The sequence below is a fragment of the Miniopterus natalensis genome, chromosome 8 (assembly GCF_054644295.1).
Source record: "Miniopterus natalensis isolate mMinNat1 chromosome 8, mMinNat1.hap1, whole genome shotgun sequence".
NCBI classification, from domain to species: domain Eukaryota; kingdom Metazoa; phylum Chordata; class Mammalia; order Chiroptera; family Miniopteridae; genus Miniopterus; species Miniopterus natalensis.
In genome coordinates, this window is record NC_142088.1 from 73,919,448 (window position 1) to 73,936,656 (window position 17,209).

Genomic DNA, 17,209 nt, shown 5'->3' on the forward strand with positions numbered 1-17,209 from the left:
ATCAAACCCACAACCTGGATATGTGCCTTGACCAGGAACTGAACTGGCACCAGTATGACACTCAGCCAAGTGAGCAACACTCGCCAGGGCTCATTTAGTTCTTAAAAATCTGAGGATTTGGAGGCACTGCTCAAGATTACTAGACATATTCTGAGATTTTCCTAAAACCAGGCTGGGAAACCTGCTTCTGTTTCTAGAAGCAGCAGGTAAATAAGCAGATTCCCTGATGTCCTAAAACATTCCCCTCCACCTCCACTTCTATGGAGGAAGTGGCACCACTAGGGTCAGAATGCGCGCATACCAGGATTAGGAATTCTTCCAAAGGATGGCAACAGTACTCATCACAAAAATGCTCAGACGGCAGGCTCTCTCAAATGTCAAGACACAAAGATGAAGGCACCATTTTTAGAAATGCCACAAGGTTATAAGTCACTAACTGAATCTCATCACAGGGAAATGGAGCCTAACATCTGGAGCTTGTAATTTATTAAGATCTTAAGTTACTGGTCACCTGTCAGGGGGCAGTAGAGATTTGTGCCGGAAGGAAAGGAAGCCTGCTATACGGAGAGCAGGCCCTGAAGCTGCCTGCATGGTGGTGGGCCAATGGGCATGCATGTCTGAGGGCTGGTATAATTTTGGTACAGGTGGACTCTGCCATCCAATTTTGGAGAAAAAATTCATATCTGAATAAAGTAGTTCAGAGGATGCACATTAACTTAAAAACAAAGTCTACTACAAGAATTTTTAAAAATCTTTAAAAAATTCTATGGATTATGCCCTGGCAGGGTGGCCCAGTTGGTTGGAGCGTCATTTCATATACCAAAAGGTTTGTGGGTTTAATTCCCGGCCAGGGCACATACCCAGGTTGTGGGTATGGGAAGCAACCGATTGACGTTTCTCTCTCTCTCCAACCCCCCTCCTCTCTAAAATCAATAAAAACATTTCCTCAGGCGAGGATTAAAAAAAATTATATAGATTATTCCATTATCTAAATTTTAAAACATCTCTATGTCCTCAAGAACAAATGGTATTAATCTAATCAGAGCAAGACAAATGTAACATACAAATAGATTTATATTAGTTAGGCACAGGCAACTTATTTGAAAGTTAACTTTTCCCTAAGATATTCCTCAGTGTTTTTAAAATTCACTCTAATATCAGTGTGTTTTTGCAAGAACTCAAGGGCCATGCACATCTGCACTAGCAGCAGGGGTGAAGTCTCAGCATCACACACTGAGCACTAAGTCTTGCTTGATCGCACTACTGCAGCACCAAGGTGAGCGAGAAAAGTGCAGGACCCACTGTACACTGACAGGGAGGTGGACTGACAGTCTAACAGTACTCACTGTGAGAAGTTCTCATGAATGGAGTTCAGCAGGCTAATCTGAGGAAGAAAGAAAAAAAAAGAAAAAACTGTAAGCAAAAGATCAAAAGATTCCTGTGCTCAACCCCTGAAAGCCTGTCCTGCTCTGGGCATCACTTCTGAAGAGCACACAATATTCATGAAGATGAAAGTCACATGAAAAAAACAAACAGAAACATGTTCTTAGCCCTGTCGTTTTTTCCCAGAGAATCTACCTGGACACCCCAAGGTGACAGGAATGTAGGAAGAGGGCTCCTTGAAGGGACATAAATCCCCAGAGAAGATGCTAAGCTGTCATCAGGGCTCTGTGGGCAAGCTGCCACCACTGCCCCTTCTATCTCACAAACACTGCACTTTATTTTGAGGGCTATCAGCTGAGCACAGGTTAGTCAGGGTGGGGAGTGAGAACACTGTGTCAATCCTATTCGTTCCCACAAAATCTTTTTGCCAACGTGGTCAGCTCTTGGGCAGCTCTGAGAGGCTCCACAGAATGCATCAGTCAAGGCCTCCATTCCCATGGCAACTGTCTCCCCTCAGCATGATATGCCCCTCTATCTGTCCCAATGGTACAACCTAGGGCAGAGCTCTGAGTCTGGAGAAACCAGAAACCTAGTTCTTCTTTCTGGCTGAGTCACTAACTCAACTTGTGAGCTCAGGACTAAGCACTCACTATACTTGGACCTCAGGTTCACAGTCTTTAACATGGAAATGATAGTCTTGTCCTTATGACTCCACTGGGATGTTTAGCTAAAATATCACAGGCATAATAGATTTGGAATAAAACGCACAATTTATTCAAATACAAAGTTCTGTGATAATATGGCTTAGAATTAAAAAGCTCTCACTCTTCTGCATACTCCTAGTATGTATGTATGTATGTATGTATGTATTTATTTATTTATTAATACAAATTGGAAATACAGATTTAATGTAAGTCCTTCCAAAAGGCAAGCAAGCTATATTGTAGATATTAATGTAACAATTCTGATGTTAATATGGAAAGGCAAAAGATCTAGATGTCCTTCAACAGCTGAAGAGACAAGCAATCTATGATACACTCATACAGTGAAATATTCTTCAGTAATTAAAAGAAATGAAGTAACAATACAAAGACAGGAAGATTCCTAAATGTATATTAAGTGAAAGAAACCAGTTTGCAGAAGCTACATATTATATAATATGACATTCTGGAAAAAGCAAAACTATAGAGATGTTAAAGACTGTTGGTTGCCAGAGTATGAGGACGGAAAGGAAAGGAGGGTTGAACATGTTAAAGTACAGAAATTTTTTTAGAGTAATGACATTATTCTGCATGATATTGTAATGGTAAATATGACATTAAGCATTTGTTAAACCCATAGATATTTACAGCAAAGAGTATACCTTAATGTATGCAAATAAAATAAAGACTGGAGAAATCCAGGATATGACAATAAGACAAGAAAATCTAAATGTATTATAAGGATATGAAACACCTTTACTAAAGGGTTATTTTTTAAAAGAATGCAATGACTTCAGACACTGCTAATGAAGGGAGGTCAATGAGTTCAAGGCTTTTTCAGAAGGGGCTGGCCTGTCCCTAAGTTAGGACTGGCAAGTCTTTCTCATGCCAGGCAGGAAGACCCCCAAGGCTAGAATGTATAGCAGAGCTTTCCCACCAAAGGCAATCAACTCATCTACCCAAACATTTATCAAATGCCTGTTATGTGCCCATCACTGTGTAAGGCCCTGGATACAGAGAAAATGAGAGCTCAGCCCTTCTTAAGAGCAGCCCCTCTAGGAGGAGAGAGATTTATTTCATTTGATTAACAACTGGCACTAAAGGTGACAATAATGACAGATGCCTCCATGTGGGTTCAGGTAAAAGATACATCTGTAATACTGTTCTTATTAAATGGCAATCAGTGCAAATTGCAAAGTAATAAAATGCAATCAAATTCTGTCACCCTCAAAGTGAGGGGTAAGCAGGAACTGTATGTATTGAAAACCACCATGTGTAAGGAATGTCACATTTTCTCATTCTGTTCCCATCATAATAATATAAAGCAGGTGTGTCCCATTTTACTGGTGAGGAAAACAAAGCCAGGCTACAACCCAATCCTGTCTGACTTCAAAGCTCATGCTTTCTCCACCACACTGTGCTGCTACTGTGAAGACCAGTGCTGTTCTTTTCTTAAATGTAGTTGCACATCCCATCCCAATCATTTGTCATCCACTTTGGGGGAGCCTTGAATCATGAATGAATTTACCTGAGAGTCAAAGTAATACGGAGGGGCTGTCAGTACCATGTGAACCCCCTTTCACTCATGCTTTTTATGATCCTTTTAGTTCATGCCTCTGTCTGCTACTGATAATTAAACAGACATTGCCCCATGTAAACAATGACAAGCCCATCACCCCCATTTCATTTAGCTGGTTCCTTCCTTTAAAACTCAAACTAAAGTTTCATCAATTCCAGGACCCCTCCATATGCACCTCCTGAGCTTCCATTGTGTTCCTCTTAACAATGGCATGTCTTGAATGCACTATGAGGCACCTGTCCACCAGCCTAGTCACCCCAGACAATGTGAGTTCTGTGGAATCTTGCACCTTCTGACTCTGCATCCCAGCACTGGGCATACACCAGACATTATTTCTGCTGAAACTGAATGCACCCAAGACACTGAGTTCATTTGAACTTCTTGGGATCCACAGCACTGGGAACTGCTCATCTGATTAAGTATTTCCTTTTAATAAAGGTTCTTACCTCTTTTTCCAAATAAACCTTTTTATCACCCAGGGTATTATATAAAGTGAAGAACTGCTTGGTTTCTTTATGCACTGCTGAAACTGTAAATGCAAAGAAATAAGAAACCATATAAGAAAATGTGTCAAAACCACCCTAACCACCCTCTCCCCCTCAAGAAAGGGACCTGTCAGGCTGGCCTCTGGACCTATAGTCAGGGCAGAAGCCCCACAGGGCACACAAGCCTGTGCAGACCTGCTATAGCCTGATGACACACAGCCAGTCAAAACTCTGCCAGCCACGAGGAGGGCCTGGAGGAATCTCCCCGTCAGATGTGGGTTGCTTGGAAGTCCTCAGGTGAGGAGTCCTGGAGGAGGTGGCAAGGATGATGAAGCCCCTACACAGCCTCTTCCTTTTGCCTGGCTTCTTCCTCCCCACATCCCCAAGAACAGGAGCCACAGCCTCACTTTTTAACTCCACGGTTAGCATAGACCTCTTCAGGAGACCTTCTAAAATACCTCCTGCAGGAATGACATGCCTATCCCGGGACAGAATATATGCCTAATGAATGTGACTTCTCTTCCCATCCCTATGCATATGACTAAGAAGACACTTATTTATAAGGGCTCCCTAAAGCTTTACCTATAAAATTATTCTGCATTTCTGTCCACCTCTCATGCTTCACTTTTCCCCAAAGAATGACTTACAAGGAAATGGCCAAATTCCAGGACTGTGAGTGTGCTGTGTTCACCAGAGAATGAGATCTCTGAGGTGAAAGCTTCCTACCAAACTCACCCCCTTCCACTCCTCAGGGCTCTAAATCCCCATAATACACAGCCGCCCAGAGAAATAAAATCCCAAGACCTGGGTTCACAGTGAGGTTTTGAGCCTAAGATGAGGACTTGCAGCTATAGCTCAAGATCCTTGTGCTGAACAGCTATTAGGCACAGCCAAGATTACGTGAAGTCTGGTTTCCATGCCACGGGCTCTGGCTCCCTGAAAACAGGTTCCCTCTGGAGCAGCACAACTGGGGGAGGAGCAGGCCCTGGGCAGTTCTGGTTTCCTTGGGTAACCATTAACATTTAAATCTGATTCTTTAAACTAATCAACTTTTAACTTTCATATCCCCTAAGAGCTGCATTTCCCTCCAGCAGTGCAGCTCACAGACAGGTGAAGGTTGGGGAAATTTGCCGAACAAGGCTGGTAACAGAAGTTAATAATCTGATACAAGTATTTTGATGCAACAGTTAAAAAATGTTTCCAACATCAAGATGTGTAATTTGAATGAAAATCACATTAAGAACCACTCAATATAAAGTACTATTATTATTGCTAAAAGCTTTAGAATAGCGATACTCATTCCTGGCTGAAAAGGGGAATCACCAGGGGAGATTTAAAGTCCATGACCAATTAAATAAGATTTTCTGGGGGCGGGGCCCAGCTGATCACAATGGGTGGCCAAAGTGTAAGGTCACTACTGTAAATACAGGAGTCAATTTTAGCTTTGTTGCTCAGGAATGTAGCTGTCACCCTCAGTCCATCCAGCTCAAGGACTAGGTAGGGGATGAAGATATTTGATGACAATTAAAAAAAAAAATGATGTAGATATTCTGGTACAACTGATTAAAAAAGTCTTTGGTGTAAAAATGTCCTATCAACAAAAGGACCTTAACATATGAAATTTACTCCTGTGAAATATACAGATACAAGTTATTATTACTTATTATTGTTAAAAGCTTTAAAGTAGGCAGGGTAGAAAATTAAAGGAAGAGATTTAACTTAAAGGCAGAAACTATTTTCTGCTGAGAAACTGCTGTTATTACCTGCACCAGAGCACCTGGATCAAAGGTGAAGACTGGACTCAGAAAGATGGGAGACACATGGGAAATGAAGCATGATTCTGGACTCCAGTAGAGACAGTGCTCTATACTGAACCAGGAAGACATACGAGAGGCCAAGTTCTTGAGGCAAAATCTGAGGTGGATTTTAAAGAAGACTTGAAGTTTGTCAACTGGCAACTGCACTGCAGTGGCAACTGAACTTGGGGACCAACTCACAGGTCAAGACTCAGTACCCTTCTGAGAGAGGAGGCTCTGAGGGACTGAGGGGGAACCAGTTAGTGACTCTGGCCTGGACAGTGAAGGATTGTGTCAGTGCATTTAGGATTCTGAAGATTATCCAAAAAGTTATGGAGAGTTATTAAATGTTAGAGCTCTTAAAGCAAGAGTATAAATGATCAAATTTATGTTTGAGAAAGATCTCCCAGTCAGGACTGCAGAGAAGGGGTCAGACTCTGGGCAGTGATGAGAAAGTGGTGACAGCAGAAGTCCTGAGGGAATGGACTTCACCATTACTCAGAAATGAAGCAGGCAGAGCAGCATGAATCAGAATGGACTAAAGGGGGGCCCAGTGTGGCTGGACAGTGATCCCACTGGCCAAGAGGAAAAACGGGATAGGGTAGCTGTAGAGTTTGAGGTGTCCAGTGGGAGCCTAGAGAAAGGAGTGATGGTCCAGGACCTGTTGAAGAGGATATCTGAGTTGGGTCTTGAAGGACTTTGTCAGACAGAGGAGAAAGGGTCCCAGACACAGGTAACAGGAGGGGTGGAGGCCTCAGGTGTCAAAGAGCATGGTGTGTTCAGGGGCAGTGTGTGGACTGTGAGGCTAGAGTGTGGACTTAGAGAAAGGGGCCCCCAGGCAGCCACTCAGACTGGGGAGGACCGACCCTGGAAAGAATGAGGAGAGAGGTTTTATTTAGGAAGCCCTCGGGGGCTCCTGAAAATTTTCCAGCAGAGGAAGTGACACAATCAGATGTGTGGATGAGACTTGCAGAGGGGCCGAATACCAGCTAATGGTCACTCAGCTGAGCTGTGATGCAAATAAAAATAGATGTGGCAGTAGCAGCGGGAACAGAAGGAAATGACAGGTTTGAGAGCCTGAGGGGATGTGATCACTGACTCAGGCCCAGGAGATCCAGTCCTGGATTCCTGGGTGAATATGATGCTGTTAAAGGTGAGGAGCACATAAGCCTAAAGTCTGCAGGGGCCAATGAGTAAGAACTGTCTGGAGATAATGGGGTGATGATGTGCTCTAATGCTGGACAGTGGACAGGGAGCTCAGTGGAGCTAGTTCAAAATGCTGCTCTATAAGGGCTCAACTAGAGTGAACTGTTCATAGAGGGGGCACTAAGAGCACCTCCGTGCTGCTCCTGGGATTATGCGTTACCCACCAGGACTACATGGAATGAGCGCTGAGTGGGCCTGAGGATAAAATGGAGCCCTTCCCAGTGGCTGCTTTCAGGGGCTGTGCTAAGATTTGCGCTCCACTACCCTAAAGGGGGACAAAGCCCCTCGCCTCCTGTCCTTCTCGGGACCAGCCTTGAGAGTTCCTCAGTGGTCGATGCACCTACTCTGGCGGTAGAGTTCAATAAATCTCTTCTGATACTGTATTAGCTCGGCTCGGCTGGGCACTTCATCAATCTTGCGATGTAAAATTGCTATTTCTCGATTTCTTCGAGCCTAAATGCAAAAGAGAAGGGGAGACAACACTATTTGATAAAAGGCCTTACACATTCTCTGCGGAGCCAAAACATTGCCCACCACCCACCCAGAGCACAGCCACATGCCCTGGAATGCAGGCCCAAAATTCTGCTGTTGGCTTGAGGTCCCCATCTCAGATTCTGATTTTGCAATACATGGAGAAAGTGTGGCTATGAACTGGAAGCACAGAGACATCAAATTGATGGATAAGGAAGGAGGATTCGGAATGGGATGGGCTGTGCGGCCAGAGCCCAGTCAGCCCACCAGGCCCCAAAGGGCTCTAGAGTAGCCAATTCCACCAGAACCAGGTGACAAGGAACTGATGCCACCTTGCTGCCTCCATATAAATTCCCAATCCCTTCACCTGGTTGAAAAGCTTCCACAACTGAAACCTAAAATACCTCTTCAGTATCTTCTCTCTACCATGGACTGTGGGTATATTGGCAAAGTGCCCCTCTGACTGCATCTGGGGAGGCACAGCAGTGCGGTGTGGTGCAGGGGAGGGAGCGCAGGCTCCTGAGGCAGGCAGCCCCCAGCATCATCTTCCCCAGCAGGGCAGCTGCCTGCAGGAAGTTGCTCAGCTCCTACCACAGGATTCCGGTCTCAGGATGAAGCGGGCTCTCCGGCTGCCTTCACTCTGCCTCTCTGTCTTTCGCTCCCCAGGTCTGCTTTATTCACAGCAGCAGAGGCGGAATCTCTAAACCCCTGGGGAAATATGAGCCTCCAAATGAGAAGCCCACCATCCACGCTGGTGCAAGGGAAAGATGTATTTCTCCTTTTGGTCAAGGCTACATCCCCCATGGGTGCTCAGGCTCTGGCTCCTGTTTTTATTTTAGGAATCTAAAAACACAATTTTTCATTCTTTTTACTGTATCGCTAACCTCTCCCTTTCTACTGTCTCCTTCTCATCAGTACTTAAATATGTTCCAGTGCCTTACTTAAAAAAAAAAAAAAAAATCCCTTCCTTAAACTCTGATCACATTTCAGCTACCAGTCTTTCTCCTCCTCTGAACAGCCAAACCTCCTGAGAGCCAAGGCCCCTCTGTTCCTCTGCCCCCACTCCCCTACAGTCATCCTGTACCCCACACAATGCCTGGCTTCTTTCAACACCCCACCGAAACTGTTCTGGCTAATGTTACCACACACCATTTCTGGGATACTTCTAATGGGCAATTCTCAGCTTCTAGCTTTCTTGACTTCTAGCAACATTTACCATTTTCTCTACTAAGCTCTCTGCTCAGCTCCCACGAGCCCCCGGACTCAAGTTTTCCTCGCCTTCAGCTGCCCACTTGGTCTCAACCTTTATCTGTGATTCCTGCTTTCCCTTGGCCTCTTCTTACAGGGTTTAGTCCCAGGGCCTCTTCTTTGCCTACATTTCACAGCCTTGGTTATCACCTACATAGTGCTGACACCTGATCTCCAGCCCATACTGTGCTGAGCATCAGACCCAACACCCATCACTTCTTGGACATTTCAACATAGTTGAGTACCCCAACCTTTAAAAGCCCCAAACGAATCTCATTAACACTCTTAGTCACACTTTCACCTCCTTCAGCCCTATTCTTTCTTTAATGCTTTTTCTCAATGAGTAACACAGGCATCCACCCTGCTGCCCATGTCAGAAATCAGAGCACCATCCTGGACTCCTGTTTTTCTCTCATCCATCAGGTACAGCTCAATCTCTCCTCTGCTGGTTAACTTCTGTCCATCCCACTGATCCTGCCCTGGCTCAGGCCCTTACGCTTTTATTGCAGCTTTCCTGTAGCCCGTCTGAAGCTATACAGAGTTTGCAATTTGCATATAAGCTCCCTTGTACTTTGATGTACGAATGCATCCTGGTCTAGATCTTGGTACTGAAAGAACCAGCCAGCTCCCAGAAAATGGGCCATCCCATTTACTATCCCTGGGACCTAACGCAACACTAAATATCCAGTAATCACAGTCACAATGATTTCAAATACACAGCTATACTGTCCTGATTTTATTTAATTCTGTGTCTCTTTAAAGTTCAGTACAGTGTCCTTGTATCAAGGACAAATCTGACTCACCTGAATTTAACCAACCAGCAAAATAGGCAAGAGCCAGAGATAAGAAAAAAAGGGTGCCACTGGCCCCCACAGCCCTTTGTCCATTCCTGCCATAACCTGCTTTCCCTTCCCAGAGAACAGAAAGAAGGCCTGGGCCAGAGTGCAACACAAGTTAACCCTTGGCTTCTGAGCTACCGTGAGCCATATCCTGGCAACGTTAAGAGATTGTACAATGTGATTTTGATTCTATGTGAATTTAGCTTCAGAGCCAACTTTAAAACCTACCTCCACTATATTGGATGTCCTCACAAATCTCCAAGGTTATCAACTACGACAGCTAAAATGGGCACTTAGTTTTAGAGGAAAAATATTAGACAACACGGGAACTTGAATGATGGCTCTGGCACTTACCAGTTGCTTGATCTTGGTCAAGTGTTTAACAGATTTAAGCCAATTTCTTCACATAGAAAATGAGGCTAATACCTACTCTCCACCCAGGGTTAGGATCAAATCAAACAAGACGAGAGTGAAAGCAGCAGACCCTATGAGGTGCATCAACACCTGAAGCCACTGAGTCTCCCTCTGGAGAGAAGTGAGCCAACAGCAGCCTTGGTACCAAGTCTCTCTAGTTCTCAGAGACTGAAACTTCCCAGTTCTGCTATAGGACATTCACACCTAGCTCGATGCATGTATGTACTTTTGTGCTCATTTTCACTCACCTGTAGTAAACGAATCTTATAAAGCTTCTCTTTCTCCATATTATATCGTCTGTCTAGGTCTTCCTAAAAATGGAAAGAACACAATTATCTGGGAATAAGAAACTTTCATTCTTTGATGGTTTTTTCAAGTTGAATGCTTTTTACCTTTTCTTCCCCATCCCGAGCCCCCAAATTTCTTTTCTCAAATGGCCAAGTTTAGGGTTGGGGTCCTATGTCACCTGAGACCTTGATGCCCTTTAATATCCCTTTATAACAATTCCTTCTTCTGGAGTCCAAACTGAACCCAGTGTCCTTAAGAGAAGTATCCCCTAAATTCATGTTCCCTTCCCTCGGCCCCACAAACTATGCTGAGGAGGAGATGATCATAACTTTAAAGAACCTCTTGTCCTGTGCCTCTGTGTCTGGAGGTGCTGCTGGTTTGCTTTCTATGTTTCTATTTGGAGCTGCACTGTCCAGTACAATAGCCACTAGCCACATGTGGCTATTTAAATTTACATTAACTAACACTTTAAATTAAAGTCAGTTTCTCAGTTGCACTAACCTCATTTCAAGCGCTCAGTAGACACAGGTAGCTAATGGCTACCATATTGGTCAGTGCAGATATAGAACATTCTCACCACTGCGGAAAGTCCTCTGGATAGCACTGAATTACGAGAAAAACTAGCCCACACATGCACACGCACACACACAGAGAAAGAGAGAAACACCACAGTCTCCTCCACATGGCTCAGCTGCAGGCAAACCCCACAGATTTCGCCACAGGAGTCCTGAAAATCATCCCTCTAGGAGCTTCTAAGGGCACGAAGGGAAGAGAAACGCTAAAGAAGGCAAATGTTTAGAGGCTTTCCTGCTTCTCTCTTCCTCCTCCTCTCCCTTTTCGTTTTCTCCTGGAGGTTTCCTGGAATGCTGGAGTCCTGGAAGCATTAGTTTGACTCAGGACAGGGGTCAGCAAACTGCAGCCCATGAGCCAAATCTAACAGCCCCTGGGCCAAATCCTCCTCTCTGCCTATCTCTGTAATTCAAGTTTTATTGGAACACAGTCACGGCCTTTGATTTACATATTGACTATGACCACTACAGTGGAGCGGCCCACAAAGCTAAAAATATGTACTATCTGGCCCTTTACAGTTTGCTGATCCCAGAATGTAGTAAAAGAGAGAGGTGTTCTTCCCTCTGTACCACCCCCACCCCTCATAGCCTATGGACTGTGACTAGCAGGTACGGTCAATGCAGGCCTCCCCCTCTCAGCAGAGATGCAGAGTAAAGACAGCACTCCTGCACAAGGTGCCAGGAGAAACCCTCCCCAGAATGGTGGCCTTTAGGGCCATCCCAGATGAGGTCCTGCCTCTATCTGAGGGGTCAGGTGTGTAAAATGGGGTGATGCTCCCAACACCCCACACATGAGGTGGCTGTAGAGGAAATGAAATGAGGCATAAGAAGCTGTCACAGGAGAGTATAAAGCTAGCCACACACCCTCGGAGAACACTGGCAGTCCTGACAATGGGCAGGTACTTACATTATGAGTCATCACAGTGGTGAGGGTATCATTTGGCTCTCCACTGGACAGGGTCTGAAATGGTAAACAGTAAGAAACACCTCTGAGTGAGGCGAATGCGACAGGAGCTGAGGGTCTAGCTGTAGGAAGGGTGGGGTGGGGGACACTTCACAGACCACATCCAGTCAGGGAACAGAAAGGGAACAGTCGTATATGAGCCCCAGATTTTAAATTGTTCTTAAATGTCTGTCAGTTACATACAAATAAGCTAAATTTGTGTTTGAATGTGAGTAATACTCCTTCTAACGAGACATGATTCCTGAGAAGAGAAATGGGATCCTAAAAGTCTGTGATGTGTGCAAACTCAGAAGCTGACTGAGCTGACGATTTGAGCCTCAAAGGTTCAAAATTTTAGAAACAACTGGAGCAGGCCATGTGATGATGGTACCAGGACACCACTGCACCGCACAGCCACACTCTGCTAATCCCCCTTCTCATAGGTGGGAAGAGTAGAGTAGCCTGGATGAAAGGACATGCCAGGAAGGTGGGACGTGGCATCTCCCTGCTGGGGATGGCAGTGTCTCTCCCAGTCCCTAAGTGAAGGGGCAGGAGTGCCTGCTGCACTCCTGCCAGTTGGCTTGCACAAGTCTCTTCCCTTCCCTGAGCCTCAAGTTCCCCCTTTTATATGGGAGATGGTATAATCCACGAGTTCTGAGGCAACGTCCAACTCTCACACCCAAGCACAGGGGTGCTCAGGAAATAAGCTTTGAGTCAGGTGTGAGAAGGGAAAACAAAACACAGCACTCTATATATTGGTGAGAGTAATACTTTTTCCTGTCCTTGTGTTATAATTTAAGGCTCGATGGAAACACACACTAGCTCCTCAGGAGACCAAGTCTGTTCAGAGAGCCTGACGTGCCCCTGCAGAAAGCAGCTACGCTGCTGGAGATCCGATATTAACCCAGCTCTGCTCCCCTGCTTCCAGCCCAGGGCTGCCTTTTAAGGGTGGGGCATGTCCCTATGCAGGAACGGAAGGTGAAAGGAGTAACTTGGAAGCAAATTTAGAGAAGAATAGGTTGAGTGGGAAGCAGAACTCAGGCCATTCCTGAAAACACCCTTTCCCTCAGAAAGAGGAGGGAAGACTTGTAATCTGGTTGTTTTCATCCAGAGCGGCTGCTGTCCACACCCACTGCTGCCTTTTACCCAGCAGGAGGGAGAGAAAGGAGAGGGATGGAGATCTTATAAAATCATGTGATGATACCAGCTGAGAAATGTGTACTCAGAGGACCAGGCTTAAGGAAACTTGTCCTTGCTTGACAGTCCTCACTGGTTCGTCCCCCAGAAACCTTTTCATGGTCTGTCATAATGGCATCTCACAGTTTGAGGACTCCTTTAGGGCCCTTACCTTTTCTTCTCCACCTGGTGCTCGCTCAGCTTTCAGGTTTTCAATTTCCTGCTGCAGCCGTGTCATCTCCTCCTTTAAAAGTGATATAAATATTTATAAAACTTGGACAAGCTAGAAACTGTATGCAATTTTTAAACTTGATCCAGAGTTTTATCTTCACATTTTGTGAATTTATGTGAAAACAAAGTCTATTAGGAACTAGTCACACTGATCTCCAATGTTCAGCTCGGGAAAGTTTTCTCAGGAGGCCAACAGGCAGCTTGTTCCTCGGTCAGAAGGCCCTTTCTTTGCAAAGGGAGGGGAGGTACACGTTAATCACTGGGCGTGGAATGAATGGGTGGCCTAGAGCCTACTTCCAATCGGCCTTCTCTGTTTCCTCTTCTCCACAGTCCTGTCCACCTATCCTGGTACCCTCTAGCCTGGAGCCCTTCCTCAGCAAGCCACTCCCTTCCATCTGCCATCCTCGCCTGCCCTTAAGTAAGATCCAGCTTCCAGATGGCTCCTGCGCCAGATTGGCCTCTCCTCCCCTGGAACACACACAGCTTTCGGGGTCTCATCTCCTGCCTCCTGCTGTGGTCATGAGCACCTGTGCACCCATCATCCCTACTACTAAATACCGAGTCCCCAAATGGCAGAAACAAAGGTTTATACATGACGAACAGACATCCTAGCTTTTCTTTTATATAATGTTATTCCTTTGTATTTGATAAGACTTTTCTTTTAAATATATTTGTAAATTAGAAAACACTGTTTGTACGACTGTGCTCTCAATTTTCGGGTTTAGCACAACATAGTGTCCTCGAAGGGTACCTGCTACAGGTGTGCAGGTACACAACTGCTTGAGGAGTCTCCTTTTCTAACTACACTTGGATAGGATGCCACAATAGGACAAGGGGAGGGAAAGCAAGAGATTTTACAAGAGTCCTGATTTAATGTCTGCTGACACCAAGCAACACTTACTCGACAATGTGCTTTAAACTCCTGTTCCTGGCTTTTCAGGTTTTCATTCATGGCTACAAGTGCTCTCAAGTTCTGCAGAATACTTAAGAGAAAAAAACCAAAGAATGACATATGGCAAACAACTACGATTTTATGAATCACAGCTAAAACCAAGTCCCCAGTTAAAACAAGACTCCCTTTTAATTTCCTTTGTCTCTTCCAAGTGTCTAATGGGTTCTCCACACATGATTAAGACTACCATTATTTAACTGACATTATTATTCATTTATATGCCAGAGTCCATCAGCTACATCCAAATAAATATTACAGAATCCAGAATTAACATGTCAACTGCTGAAACATCAATGAGTTTCAGAGTACTGGATATACTTAATGACAACAATTACTCAACAATAGTACTCAAAGCATAGACAGTATGGAAAACCATTTTTAATATCCATTCTGAAAAGGAAACACGCCGCTTACGGTCATTAAACACACTAATTTGAAAATAAAAATGTCAAGTATCTAATAGTACTTTTGCTCCATATTATGACAGAAGGGTTTCTAATTAATTATAAAGCCAAGTAAGCCGTGGGGACTTCCTTGCTAAAATGTCAATCAAACTCAGAGCTGCTCAATCCGGGCCTGAAACTTTTTATGATTTCACAATCTCAATCAAGTGAGTGACACTTAGATTTTACTATCCAAACAGTTTGGTGACAAAAACATCAAATGCAAGTGCTTCTTCTATATAATTTAAATTGTTTAAAGACAATTAAAATGAAAAGCAAAACAAAACAAAAAACCCCACCAAAACCCTAGCAGCTGATTTTTGGCAGAAAAGACTGCACCAAGGAGACAAGGCTAAAGCGAGTGCAATTAAAAGAGATAACAATGGTTGACTCCAGGGAGAACTGGGTGCCTGGGGGAGGGGGTGGGAGGGAGACTTTTCACCATATGCCTTTTTGTACTGTGAATGTATTACTTAGTTTCTAAAAAAAGATAAATGAAAAAACAATTAAAGACCCAAAACATATTGCTTCTGATTCCCAGGGCAATTGGGAGGAACAGGCAGCCCAAGCACATCTCAGCATGTGCCCAAGCAATGGGCACACTCTGGGTAACACATGAAATTAACCAACCTGTACAAGGACAGAAGCATGACCCCTGGCTCCTTAGTTCTGTGTCCCAACCAATTAAGCCACCAGGTACTGGCAAAGTTACTTTCTTCAAAGAGAAAATAAACACATGCTGAAACATCCTACCTTGGATCAGCTTTGGATTCTATCTTCTCAAGGGCTGCCTGTTCCTTGTCCAGTTTCGCACTATGATTTTTCAACTGCAAGAGAGAAGGGAGGCATTGTTGCTAGAGACCTGGCAGTACAGAGGAGTGAGCGCCTCTATCCTCCTGCCCCTTGGTTCCACCTGTACTCCACCTCTGACAGGTGGCCGCGCGCACAGGACTTAGCTGTACGTTGAGAAAACACGTGAACAAGAGAAATAGGATGGGGCGGAGGGAAAACATGGAAAAGTCAAAACAAGACCCTTTTTGACACATACTGCTGGTTAGTAAAACCCTGGTAACAACTTCCAATCCAGAAGCAAATGGGTAAGAAGTCAAATGTAATGTTGACAGCCGGTGCCTTTCAGTAGGAAGGGGAAAATAAAAGGAGCAACTGAGTTTGAATTTCAGAATGCCAATATCACAGCTATGAATAGGGGACAGGGTTAAATCTTCTGTGTTCTGGAATAATTTCACCTCCATTTTGAGTCAGACAGTGAGGTTTTTAAAAAAGAAATTTAAAAAATTATAAAGTGCACAGTTATATCATATAATAGAATACTAAACTGCTATTAAAAATAATACAGTTTTTATGATGATCTCTAGTATCTACTGTTACGTGAAGAAAACAAGGTACAAAAACCACAAGTGTAATATGCTTCTAATTAGTATAAAGGAATGTATACATTAAATGTATACATGTATAAAAGAATATACAAGTTACTTATATATACATAAAGTACTTCTGGAAAGATTCATAAGAAACTGGTTACACTATAGTCACCTCTGGAGAAGGTAACTGTGTGGTTGTTACAGGAGTATACCCTTTTTACTTTTTGAATTTTGAACCATGTGAATGTGTTACCTATTCAAAAAAACAACTTAAAAAAAAGTTCCAAGGATTATATCTGAAAATGAAGAACCAAGCACAAGCTGCAGCAACCCCTTCTTGCCTCAGGTCCTAAAAAATCCAGACTATTATGCTGGAACAAGGGACAAGAAAGATGGCTGACAGGAATGGACTGTGTGGAATTAGCAGACAGAGGAAGGGCTGGTCTGTAGGGCTGGAATATGCATTAGGAACAGCCAGCTGGGCTAAGCAACATGGCCCTCAAACCACGAGCTAACTCAAGAGCTAGTGCTCGAGTCACACAGGCAGGGCAAGGCCCCTGAGTGGACAATATCCAGGAAAAAGAAGGAGTTCCCCAATCCTGAATATTAGTTACTAATGGCCAATCCCACTGCAGAATAAGACCCACCCTTCCAGAATCATTATATGAAGCAAGCTGCACAAAATGAACACAGAATCCACATGGTTGGTAACAGGAAATCTGAGAATCAAAAACAGGCATAGCATCAAGAATTATCAAACATCTGAAGAAAGATAAAACCATAAAAAGATGTATCAACATGAATTTTGGTCTGAAGAAATAGTTTATAGGTCAAGAAAAACTTTAGACAATTAATGCCCTTAGAGAGACACGACAGGATAGTACTTATATTAGAAAGGATCAAGCTCACACATAGGAAATTAACACTGTGATTGCTGAAATTAAAAAGGAGACAGGCTAGACCCTGGTGGCCAATCAGGGCCAGCAAGTCTCTGCCTTCTGGCAGCGGTGTGCAGCCTCCCCACAGATGTTATGCCATCATCTGTCCTCTATCTGCCATGCCCTACTTTACTTTCCCTAATTTACTGGAAAGATGGGTCTCTC

General features: G+C 44.1%; 1 protein-coding gene across 3 annotated transcripts in view; it reads right to left on the reverse strand.

The window, feature by feature from the left end:
• Nucleotides 1-17,209, reverse strand: part of CCDC93 (CCC complex scaffolding subunit CCDC93) — an 81,709-nt gene that overhangs the window by 7,592 nt on the left and 56,908 nt on the right. For all 3 annotated transcript variants that reach the window (XM_087819901.1, XM_087819900.1, XM_087819899.1), the window contains exons 14-21: nucleotides 15,478-15,551; nucleotides 14,231-14,312; nucleotides 13,271-13,342; nucleotides 11,887-11,940; nucleotides 10,371-10,433; nucleotides 7,495-7,603; nucleotides 4,110-4,192; nucleotides 1,347-1,384 (exon numbers count right to left, since the gene is read on the reverse strand). In XM_087819901.1, the coding sequence (XP_087676027.1) occupies nucleotides 1,347-1,384; nucleotides 4,110-4,192; nucleotides 7,495-7,603; nucleotides 10,371-10,433; nucleotides 11,887-11,940; nucleotides 13,271-13,342; nucleotides 14,231-14,312; nucleotides 15,478-15,551 (575 nt within the window). The remainder of the gene's footprint in view (nucleotides 1-1,346; nucleotides 1,385-4,109; nucleotides 4,193-7,494; nucleotides 7,604-10,370; nucleotides 10,434-11,886; nucleotides 11,941-13,270; nucleotides 13,343-14,230; nucleotides 14,313-15,477; nucleotides 15,552-17,209) is intronic.